Source organism: Malus sylvestris, chromosome 10 (genome assembly GCF_916048215.2).
Source record: "Malus sylvestris chromosome 10, drMalSylv7.2, whole genome shotgun sequence".
NCBI lineage: Eukaryota > Viridiplantae > Streptophyta > Magnoliopsida > Rosales > Rosaceae > Malus > Malus sylvestris.
Window position 1 is genome coordinate 38621384 of NC_062269.1, and position 12533 is coordinate 38633916.

Below are 12533 nucleotides of genomic sequence, written 5' to 3' on the forward strand. Positions count from 1 at the left end.
AGGGGGAGATCCAATTCAGGGGGAGCATCCATGATACATGCATGTTGTACTCTTTTTCCTTCGCTTAGGATTTTTCCCACTGGGTTTTTCCTATCAAGGTTTTAACGAGGCAACATAAGCATGCTCAATACCATCCGGATAAAGTTGTACTCTTTTTCCTTCGCTATGGTTTTTTTCCCACAGGGTTTTTCCAAGCAAGGTTTTAATGAGGCAACTGATGTTGATATGTGGGCATCCAAGGGGGAGTGTTGTAAATAGTATAATAATGTATGCCCACATGCATACAGTAGACATATCATATGCTTAATAGGGTTTTTGTTTGTTTCCATGGTGATGCTCTATAAATAGAGCTTTACGAACGTTCAACTGAGTAGAGAGAAAAGGAAGAGAAAAATATCTAATAGTAATAATATACATTACTTCCTCTGCAACAGCTTGTATTGGTATAATACTCTGCAACTGCTTCGTTCCTATCCCGAATAAAGGTTATCTTTCTATAACTTTTACATTTTTATAACACAATGTTCTTTGATCTAATTTTTAGTCAACAGTAACGTATGGGTTATGATCATCATTATATATAGGATCAAATCTCGGTGGGTTCCCGGGGTTCTTTCTGCAGCCTTGTGTTGCAAACCATTGTACAACGTTAATATATATTCAAAGTGATTAACATATACGATCCTAATATTCAAAGGGAAAAAAATCAATCTTCCTAAATAACAATATTAGTCCAGATGACCAAAATAATCCATTTATAGTTCACTACGTTTTCAGCATTACACTTTGTACGCAACTTCCATTGAGTTAAAAATATATAGACGATCAGGGCAAAAAGAAGGACAATCCTCGTTCTGACTTCTGAGCTTAGGGCCAAAACAAACCCCAACCCTTACCTAGAGGTTATATGGGATAGACAATTAACCGGCCAACTATTTATGCCTTAACGCCTGCCCTGCTCTTGCTTTTTTTAAAGAGTAAGGGGCTGGTTCTTAGCTCTTGGTGCCTGCCTTAGGTTGTCCGGGGTAGAGTAATCTCGGCATGCATCAGGAATTAGATGGCAGGCACAGTTCTTAATACTTTAGGCCTGGGTGTTTCTGTTTATTAGCAGCAAACGTTTGCAGTAATATATTCAGGTTGTTCTAAAAATTTATTAACAATATGACTGGCACTTAACAAGCGCCTTGGTCAGTAGTTTTTAACTTTTTATTTTTTTCGTAATTACTTGCTTCCATAACTAACAACGTTGGTTGGTAATCAATTAATTAACACAACAAAACAAACAACTAAAAACTGATCCATAAATTATTACATGTGGGTTGGCGTCCTCCATCAAACGACAAAGAAGCACTGGGGGCTAAAGTTTGAGTGCTTTCTGTTGATTCCTCAGTGGTGTGGTTAGACCAAGCCTCGTGCACATAAACAGTAAACTAATCTAGTCCTCAGGAGATTTTGATTTGCCCTTTCGCGTTTCTTATACTGCTGCAGCTAATGAAAGGCAGACTTAAAGCTTTCTCCTCTTAAATCTTAATGCTTTCCCTATTTGTTATTGGGCACGATAGGGACTTGCCGGTTTTGGTTTCTTTTCTTCTCCACGCTACCTCTGTCTCATATATATACAGTACTTGCACAAACTTTAAAATTTGTCCAGATACATGTTCTGCTATTAAGCTTCTAGACAAAATCTTGCGGACCTACCATACATGCTTGGTTTGCACAAATCATGGCATATAAACATTTGATGAGACTGGGAATTTTGTGCTAGCTAGCTATCTTTTGCAAGACTAGTTTTGAATGTGTGTGTGTGTGTGTGTGTGTGTGTGTGTGTGTGTGTGTAGGTGTGTATGTATGTATGTATGTATGTATGTATGTATAAACATTATAAGGAACTTTGAGAATGCAATGTCAATGTAGGAGAAGACCTGCATATACATTATATATTTGATGCACAGCTGGTACTTGGGGCAATTTACAGGGTCTGAAAGACTGTCAATGTGGTGTCATATGGCATAATGGATCAAAGACAAGTAAAAAAAATATCTGGAAAGAAGAAAGCTGTACAAATTTGGATTCTAATATCTGATTTGGGCCTATAACTTGCCAGTTTAAAACGAACAACGTTCTATCTTTCTTACTTTAAATTAATAAAATTTGAGTTAAGAAGTCTTTTGTTCTTTAGGATTATCTTTTATTACCTTTTTTTTTGTCACGTTGCGTCACAATGCGGAGAAAGAAATGAATCATCTCAGCCACAAGTCTTCTAGTGGATTCATGATTCCATATACACATGAATCATGTCTTCAAACTTCAAATGGATAAATATATGTATGCTTCTTCATTTTTTTGGTTATTGCTGCCCACTTACTATATAGTTTAAAAGAACAAAATAGTGTTTAACTTTGTAATTTAGACATGATGGTTGCCTTTTCCCCTGTCTCTTTTTCGAAAAGAAGTTTGTATATTTGTAGGTGCTTCAAGCATAAACACAATTAAAAAAATATGACTAGTGAACAAGATAACATATACGAGCCTCCCTACTTCCATTTCATATTGACTCGGAAAAAGACAACATATAAACCCATAATCCGCACAACATGCATGCTATGAGAATTTTCAATTGCGAGAGAACGAGTTCAACTTCAAGCTCTGTACGTAGAAATTAGAAGACCTTGATCATTGATCAGAACCTAATGCCTTGACTTCAAAGTGTGATGTGACTTCAAAATATATGTGAAGTCAATGTGAGGAAATATTTGGTTTGATAAGAGAAACATCTCACTTTGAAAAGCTAAATACCATTTTGAATATAATTAGTACATTTTATCTTATCCCTTGCCACTTCTTTAAGATAAGAGTATGAACAATACTTGGTTACTCAAGATCAAATATGAGTGGAAACTCCTATTCAAAAAAATTTATATTCGAATTACAGAGTTTTATGCTTATAATTATAATCATTCATATTATGAATCATTCTGTAAAGATCATCTCTGCAAAAAATGAATTAAAGTTAAGTTGTTTAGTCAATCTATTGTAACAAATATATAAACGATTCACAATGCTTTTACCGATTTTATTCATCTGTTTTTATATAGTTCGATGACTAAACAACCTTAACTTTAATTAATTTTTTACAAAGACAATCTTTATAGTAATTTATAATATGAATGATTCTGATCATAAAAATAAAATTCTATGAATAAGTAACAAACAATTTGTAGTAGGAATTCCTACTCATATTTTGAATAGACAAATATTATTTTAAGAGTATTAGCTATCGTTTTCGGTTCATGAATATAAAACTTAAAAAGTTCATGTTGTGAGCCAATCCTGTATCCAAGTACTTTTCAACCTTATTATGAAGGAGACATTCTGTTTTTCAGATTTCTTTCCCATGATATTTTTTGGAAAGTGATACTTCTTTTACTCTTTTCCCTACCATCACGGGTCTGGATCTTGTCGGATTTTCTTTGTGAGGATCCTGAGAATCTGTGAATCGTATCTGTTTATCGTAAATTAGACGGTTAAAATTCATTTTAAAATTTTTTATTTAAAAATAAACATAAACAATATTTGATAAAAACTGATTGCACGATGTACAATGAACGGACACGATTCACGAATCTTCAAAATTCTCACCAAAAAGATCCGGAGATGATCCTGTTAGATACCATCACACCTGAAAATGGAGCAAAATTAGGTAGATATATTGCTCGACTGATGGTACTTTTTTTATTTCAAAAACCATGAATTATGCATTACATATATGCATTACATATAGTAAACTATGCAACGATTGATAATCAACGATCACAAGAAGTTCCTCGAGGTTTCAACAGATTTTCTGGTTTGGAGCACATGCACTCATGTAAAATACACTCAAAACCGAAACATATGTATGCTAGTGTAGCTACGGTACTACTGATTTTTTTAATGATGTCTAGGATCAGGACCTCCCGGACTCAATCGCTTCGGGTTGTAAACAGTTTGCTGCTCCTCCTCGTCTAGTTTTCTCAACCAAACGTTCAGTAGTTCCCTAGCACTTCCGGCCAATGCTTGACTCGACCCGGTTACGTTCCTCTTCTCCCCGCTCGGATTGAGAGGCCGAGCTTCAGCGCTCGAAAATAAAAGCAGCATCAGTACACAGCAGGCACAAAATCTCCAGAGCATTCTTCTCTAAATTAAGGGTTTCATAAAAATGATAGGCTTGTAAAGACCATCTGAGAGGGCATATATATAGAGACCATCAAAAGTGTTGGTTTCTGTTATGATATTATTCAAAGTGGGTGGAAAATGGGATCTCACGAAGCCCCATTGTAATGCTTGTTTTGTTGTGTTTTGTAGTTGAGTTGTACCTTGTGACCCCTTTAGCACTAATCGGAAATAACAAATGCCGACCAACTCTTTGTACTCAAACAATAAGCTGGGGACATTTAAACTCAATAAAATTTCATCTCTTACAGCCTCTCAAGCTGTTTGTTTAAGTGATCATTTGCCTTGGGTGCTCTATAACGATAAGGATGATGTTAGAAATACCATCTTTTTATACCATATTTTCAAGACCGCATGATATGATGGTTGATGGTTGGATTCCTTCCTTAAATCATTAAAAATGGAATTCAACTATCAACCGTCACATCAAGTGGTTTATAAAATATGGTCTAAGAAGATGGTTTAATGAGCATTTTCCTAATGATTCCTCATTTAAATCATTAAAAATGGAATCTAACCATCAACCAGCACATCATATGATTTATAAAATATGATCTAAGAAGATGGTCTACTGAGCATTTTACTGATGATAACATTGATAAAGGTTTCAAGGCACCTTTTGAAATAAAAAAGGAATAGGTTAATTGATTTGGCCGGCCTTAGTCGGTTAAAAATTAAGACAAGTGAAGCCGCCCGGATTTTTCCATGTCCATATATTCTCATAGTAACTTTTCAATGAACGAAGGAATAGACTAAGGTCCGTAGGTAGTATTACCAATTGATGCCACCCAAAATCCTCAAAGTCTTCGGTTACTTCATGTTGAATCTGGAAGTCCATTTTGAGTCCCTGTATTTGATAGCAACCAGCCTATAATTGTGCACATTTCCGATAGCTTTCTGCTGAACATAGGGTCCATGGTAAGCACCACTATCGCCGTAAGATTTTGTGATGTTGAACGCCATCGAGATCTCCAGTGTCGACGTCGTTTATATTGACACTTCACAGGTTTGGAGAGGAGTTCACGAGCTTAAACGATCCATGGTTTGGGAATTGTGATATATTTTAAAAAAAAATTAATGAAAATGGTTTGAAAACTTTGAATTTTAATCAAAAGGACAAAAATGCTTTGTAAGTGAATAGTACCAGGAGTGACTTTTAAGCGTAAAAATGTCATTTTTCGTTAAAGTAAACAATACCTGGAGTGTTTCATTAAAACTCTCATTATTTTTTAATAATAGTTGGATAATTACTACGGGCATCCTTGATAAGTTGGGTAGGTGATTTTAGTTATTGCATGAATTTTAAATCATGTAGTGGGTGTTTTTGGCATATAGAGGTGCCTTCAAATAAATTGGAGAGTGGCAATTAAGCCTTTTAGACGAAAAGAAGAATTTTTGGGTACTTAAGAATTAGAAGGAATTCCTCCTGCTGCGTAGCCAATTTACATAATCATGTGTTGATCTCCGTCTATCTATTTCCTACAGTTGATTGTCTAAACGATATTAGTTTTAATTTATTTATTTTGCCATGCAGTTATATTGATTCCAATCATAAGCATTGAGTTCCTTAAACCTGTCACGGAGTATTTGGAGGATGAACTCCTCGTCCTTTGAATAGCCAAGTTAATTAGACTAGAAAGAACCGCGTTTGCATTAAGAATGGGGATGCAAATTACATGCATCCTCAAGTGTTCTGGGTTTTGTACTTGGAACCCAGAGGGGAGCGAAGCATACAAAACAAAGTGATCTTTCATGTCTATATCATTCAGATGCCAATGGTAATTCACAAGTAACATGGAAGAATCTAACCAGAGCACCCGATTGCGTCCTAACAAGAACAGAGTAACTGTATTTAGGAAGAACAATATGAAAAGAGCGACGCCAAACTAGATTACAAACGAGGTTTTTGGCTAATCATTTACATCACAATCGTCGTTATTTTTTCACTCCCTATGTATAACTACAAGAGACAGAACATTGATATAGCTCATGCTAGCTTGTGAAGTTGCAAACTCAAGGCCTGATGCATCGCATTTGAGTTTCAGATGGTCCTTCGAGTAGCAGGTTCTCACTGTCCGAACCAAAGCAGGAAAGAGAAAGCGTGTTGCATTCCTGATATTCAAACAACATAGTAAATCATCATTATCTGTATAACCATAGTCAATTATGAATGCTTTTATAGCAAGCCAACCTGTCATTGACTGTCAGAATGCTTTCAAATAACAATTGTCGGCGATCTCGAACATGTTTGAAGCTCCTTCGACATCAGTTTTGCGGCAAATTTCTGAACTTTATGAATGTAAGTAATTATGAAGGAAAATGCAATTTTATCTCGATGATCAAAACGGAAGACAGAAAAACAGGAAATTAACATCTAAAACAGCCTGAAGGATATCTTTGCTTCGTAGATGGGATGGTTGAGCATCAGTAGATTATTGTTGTTCACAACAGCTCTAACTAGCAGTTCCTTGGCTTCCTCGTGTTTCTTCCTCAGCACGTTGCATATCTGCAAGGGGGGGGGGGGGGGGGCAGAGAGAGAGAGAGAGATCATTATAACCCATGATATATAATTTATAATTATATGCTGCATAAATGACCGATGCATAATCAATCGCAATGACACTGCCTTGCAGTCCTAATTCTCTCTATAATTTAACTGAATTCATAGCTTAGGTGTTTGAATTCTGTAATTATAATGCACACAGAATGTCACCGTAAAACAAGTGATAATTTACTCACATCTTCAAGCTCCTTAGCATACGCTTCAGCCTTTTCAACATTTCCATCATTTTCCATTGCTGAAGGAATATCAAGTTCCATCACATTGATTGCACAAGGACTACCAAGTCCAGAGGTCGGATGGTCATCTAAGGTGCTGTTAGTCTTGCTCTCCAAATGACTCTCATGAATGCGAACCTAGATCAAACGTACAGAATATTTGAGCAGATAGTTTATCTGGTAAAGGTTTCCACCTATTTTACTTTATAGATACACTTAACAGTCTTTATAAATCATTGATTTTATGGAGTCAGTTGAGATGAAACCTGTTCTGCAACAACTTCTTTTGAAGGTAATTTGAAATTTCTGCAGGTATTTTTGGAAAAAAGAGTGTGATATGTCAGCAGATTACCAATAAACCACTTTAGAATAATACGTAAATAGTAATAGTGTTTTATGCAGCTATTTGCGAAGAAAAATTAGATAGGCTGGAAAAAGATGAATAATATGTTAAATGCGTATATACTAGTAAAAGAGGACCTGGATTCTCTAGGTGACTGAGAAAGGCGCTTTAAAGGCTTTAAGAATGCTAAACCTGAATCTGATCCCTGTAAAATAGCTTCGTGTAAGAAATTGGAAAAGTGCAATAAAATCTTCACTAATCTTTTGGATAGAATAGAACAGAGCTTCAAATAAGAATGTTATAGTCATGATATCATTCCAAAGAGAACAACAGGAGTTAAAGGAATGGGTTTATAATGGAAGACCTCAAATGTTTTTCGCTTCAAGGAAAAGTTTGGTGACATTTGTTTCTCAACAATCTGGGCAGTCTTTGATTCCACATTTCGTTGCACTTCCATGTTTTGCTCTGGACCACTCAGGGATTTCACTTCTTTATGCGGTGTAGCATTCAATGAAACTTTACTGCCACCAATATTCCTACATTTAGAAACATCAAAATATTCAAAATCACAATTAAAACATTTCTGCACAGAAAAGAACTGAAGAATAGGAGTAATTACACTCGCACCATACTTTGAAATGTTCAAGGTAGAAAGGTCGGTTTTTTTCTTGGAAGGTTTATCAGGAAAAAGTTTACTCCCTTCAGCTGTAATGATCTTTGTGTTCCTCATAGACTCCAGGCTTGAGAGCATGAATTTAGGATTTACACATGTCTGAGTACTAGGTTTAATAGTCTTCTCGATTGTGCTGGAAGGATTTGCTTGACAACTAGAAATCTCCACATGCCTAGAATACACATATTGACAATCAGAAATTTCACTACAAGGTTTTGAGGACCAATAATAATGTTGCTGAACAATGTACGAAGTAAGTTGTCATGTGCCTGAGAAATAAGCAGTCACATCTTTGGATGGGAACATCTGTCGAAAGCCACATTCTGAATGATAAGATATGCAAAGTAAAGTACAAGATGGAACAAGGTCTTTTATAAATGCTTTACCTGAGATCATGAAGACTTTTTCTCAATCCACTTCCAAGGACAGTTTCTCTTTCTGTTATTTCTTTGTCAGATGGCCGTGGATTCGCAACCAGTTTGGCCCTGTTTGGTACAGCATCAGAATTGAGGCCCTCCCTGTTGATAATTACAAAGGAAGGGACACTGCAATTTAGCATCATCAATAGCTTTGTAATTTCTATGAACTAAAATGATGTCATCCTTTTTTTTGAGTGATTCATTGTAATACGATGTCAGTGTTAAAACTTTATATATCTATTTATTTAAAACAAAAGGATTACTGGAATGTTGTGCCTAGAGTCATCAGCTGATATTACTTTTAAATTTTAACATTACCTTCCAGATATTACATGTTTGGCTTTCATTTCTTTATCAACTAACACAGGAGTATCAGGCAAATTGCTTCGAATTTGTGCACCATGAATATTAGTAGCCACCCTGTTGAAGATTATACAAAACAGTTTATAACTTAAATGCCTACTATTCAATTGTTATGGGAAAGTTCACCGTATCACTCACCCTTCAATTGCTGGACGTAGACGCATGGTATCAATCCTTTTGATTCCAGATGAGAGAGGTTTTGCTCCTATTAATGATGGCTGACACATTTGAGATCCAGCTTCTTCAAATCTCTTAGAAACCTTTGAGTGGAATTCTCCACTTTTGGTTTCATTTGTCAGCGTAGCTTTATCAACTGCAGATTCACTGCATCAAAAGAGGGAAAATGTAAATGACGCATTGATACTAAAGCTCAAATGTTTGCTCCCTATCAGAGGTATCTACACAGTTCAAGAGCATACCTGTTATACATAAAGATTAGAGTCTGTTCATTATAAGCATTTTTTTTTCCGATTACATTATCATAAGCATTTGCATGTACTCAACTAAAAAATTAAATGGTTCTATGCATTTCTCATAGTTTCAGTAATAGATGTACTTGATTTCTGATTATTGTTGGTTTTTGTATTCAAAACCATTTTGACTCGTGACAGTTTCTACTTCTTATAGTTCAAAACATAAGTCAGCGACTTGAAGGATGGAATCAATGAAACAAAGGTGGCAGCTATCAATATGCTCAAAGATTTTCTGACCTGCTCTCTGCAGACAAAGGAAGCTTTGAAGTCGAATTTTGGTCATCCTTGATACATTTGATGTTATGTAGTGTCTTCCTTGAGATGAATGTATTGGAATTGTCTCCGAGATCTAAGTTATCTATAGCTGATTCAGCGTTCTCAGTCGAGATATCACTGCCTAACTTTGGTTCAGCGTTTTGTGTAGATATGTCACTGCCAGACTTACACCCATCACCATTATTGCTATCTGTATTAGCGATGTTTACTGAAGATGAATCCTTCAAAGGCAAGTCTTCACTATTAGGACCATCTCCTGCTGACATTTTCTCATCAACATCTTCTTTTCCACTTGAAATGGTATTCAAATCTGTGATCTGAAGACAACCATCATTCTTTCCTTCAAAAACGGTACCTCCATTTGAATCAACTCCCCCTACAAGTTGACCAGACAGGTCATCTGTTGCTGGCTTAGCATATGGTTCTGTGGCCATGTCCTTCTCAGATAAATGAATTTGCTGATCTGATTCTTCAATACCATTAGTCATTACTTTTCCTGGAGACCTTGGACCATGTGGAAGTTTCAGATTTTCTGATCTAGGTTTTGATGGGCAATCATCACTGATAGAATTAACCTTGCCTGAAACAACTAATGAAGTATCAACCTTTAAAGGGGCCACTCTCTCAGAACCACCATCAAGTGTACTAATCTCTTCAGCTAGATCGATTTTAGAGCCCTGAGGTCCTCTTCTATCAGAAATAAACTCTTTTCTGCTATCTTGATTCTTATTTGAACTTTTTTCACTTTTCGTTAAGCTTGAATCAAGATCGAAATCACCCAACCCACTTCCAAAAAAGAAAGTGTCAGGTTCAACCGTTCAAGTACATTTACATTCCTTATGTAATTCAAATGACGAAACAACAAGATAATGCAGAGCTTACTCATTGAAATCAAAAGAGAATTTAAAGGGGTCTTGTTTCCCTTGATGGTTTCCTTTGGAATGTTCTTCTTCAGATTTCTCCTTGGTTTTTGCAGCTTTTCTGGGCGGGCTTGAGAAATCAAGGTCTGGCATGTCCATTTTGAAAGACGATATCTTGCCAAAGTCACCATCCAGATTGAAATCCATATCCCTGAACAAAAAAGAGGAAAAGGAACTTTATAAGAGTTGTCTGGGATTTCTAGACTCACACTAGCATACATTTATTGGAGCTATATCTGTATAACTGGAATAAGACTACTTGAATCCCCAATTCTATCCTCCTTTTCAAAACAATTTGCCACATATTACCCTGAGTACCAGATACACCAACAAAACTCATAAAGGTAGATAATTTACCCATGATAGCACACAAAAGTGTCACATAACTGTCATGCAAACCTTTAAACTCTAAATAGAAGGAACCTATTAAATGTTTAGCAAGAAAAACACTTCGCAGTACTTACAGCTTCTCAAAGTCAAACACCTTCTTCTTGCCTTTGGAGCCTTTGGAAACTGTATCAAAGCCAAAATCCATTCCGTCATCTTCCATTACTGATATTGATTTCCAGGAGGTGAGAAATTCGTCTCCGATTTCCTCATCTGTTATAAGAGGAACATAGGATCTGATTACATTGTTCACGTCAAATGAAAAATTCAGACTATTAACTCTCACTCGGACATTCTTCTTGTATACGATGACTTACGCAGCAAAGATAAAGGTTAAGGGTAACCAAGAGAATACCTAGAAATGAACTTTTTCCTTTTTGATTAACCGAGGAAGATTTTGCCTTCTCTGATTCTGCCATAGTCTCAGACTTGTAGACTTTATTGTAAACCTCTGCAAACATTCATTAACTTTCACCGCGTATTCCAAAACAGAAAAAGGATTCCAGTCCTTGTCCACATTAAGTATTTTCCATCCTACCAAACCGACATTCTTACAACAAAAATTTAATTTAAAGAGGACTGAGAAAATTATGAACTTCATTTTACAAAAACTTGTAATGATCAGTATATCACAGAGCAAAGCTAAACATGATACACACAGAATTAAATCCATAGTGTAAAATAAACTGTTAACTGCTGTGCACTTTATTAGGAAAATTCAGTGAGTAAGCAGAAAAAAATTAATCAATTGACAATTAAGGACTAAAATCAAAACGATAACTAAAGGAACTAGCCAAAACATAACTCTCGCCTAAATTTGAATAAAAAACGGTTAGTAATAGGAACAATAGCATATTAGAAAACATGAAATTAGAGATTAACGGAGTAATCTCGATATCAAACATGACTCCGCAGAGAGAGAGATTTGAAAACTCTACAAATCGAACAGTAATCTACAAGATGAACATATGGAATTCAAATTTGAGCGATTCTACGATCTACCAGAAAATCAACATTAGGCTCAAACAAGAAATCGATTACATTCTACTTGCATGCAATTTTCCGAGAAATAAGCAAAATTTCCTGGAAAATACACGGAATCGATCAAGAAATGCACGAAACGAACATAATGGAGTTCAAAATTCAAGCGATTCTACAAGCTACCAGAAGCTCAACATTAGGCTCAGCAAACAAAGAAATCGATTACATTCTACTTGCATGCAATTTTCCGAGAAAATAAGCAAAATTTCCTGGAAAATACACAGAATCGATCAAGAAATGCACGAAACGAAGGTCCACAGTTCAAAATTCAAGCGGATTTACTCAGTCCAGAAAGTTTTGCACCGCTCGCGAATCCGAAAAGCCATGTAAAACGAAACAATTAGGGATTGAGAAACTCACCGATTTCAGAGTCGAAAGATGAGGGAGAAACTGTGGAGGTGCGAGTCGTGAGAGAGCTGCTTGGCAAAATGATCCGAACAACCAAATGTGCGAGTATTTATACTTCTCCAAATTTGAAGAGGCGGGGGAGTATACCTGTGACGTATTAGCGCGCTATTTTTTTTTTGGAACAAACATAGGAGTGGGGAGTGGGCTAAGCCTTATAATAGACTTGTCATAATAATGTGGTTCAATTTTGCTCTTTAACCCGCTGCTTTGGTGCGCAAATACAAATCAATTAGGCACCAA

General features: G+C 36.0%; 1 protein-coding gene across 1 annotated transcript; it reads right to left on the bottom strand.

Moving 5' to 3' along the window:
• Window positions 1-5955: 5955 nt before the first annotated feature.
• Window positions 5956-12385, bottom strand: LOC126587248 (uncharacterized protein At4g18490-like). The gene is made up of 16 exons (XM_050252285.1): window positions 12246-12385; window positions 11200-11295; window positions 10922-11057; window positions 10420-10608; window positions 9499-10323; window positions 8927-9112; window positions 8744-8845; window positions 8393-8524; window positions 7966-8178; window positions 7698-7869; window positions 7471-7538; window positions 7257-7296; window positions 6952-7128; window positions 6606-6718; window positions 6404-6509; window positions 5956-6324 (listed from the first exon to the last, which is right to left on the bottom strand). Exons 2-15 carry the CDS (start codon window positions 11261-11263, stop codon window positions 6428-6430), a joined length of 2499 nt encoding a protein of 832 aa, XP_050108242.1. The 5' UTR covers window positions 11264-11295; window positions 12246-12385; the 3' UTR covers window positions 5956-6324; window positions 6404-6427.
• Between the last annotated feature and the right edge of the window lie 148 nt (window positions 12386-12533).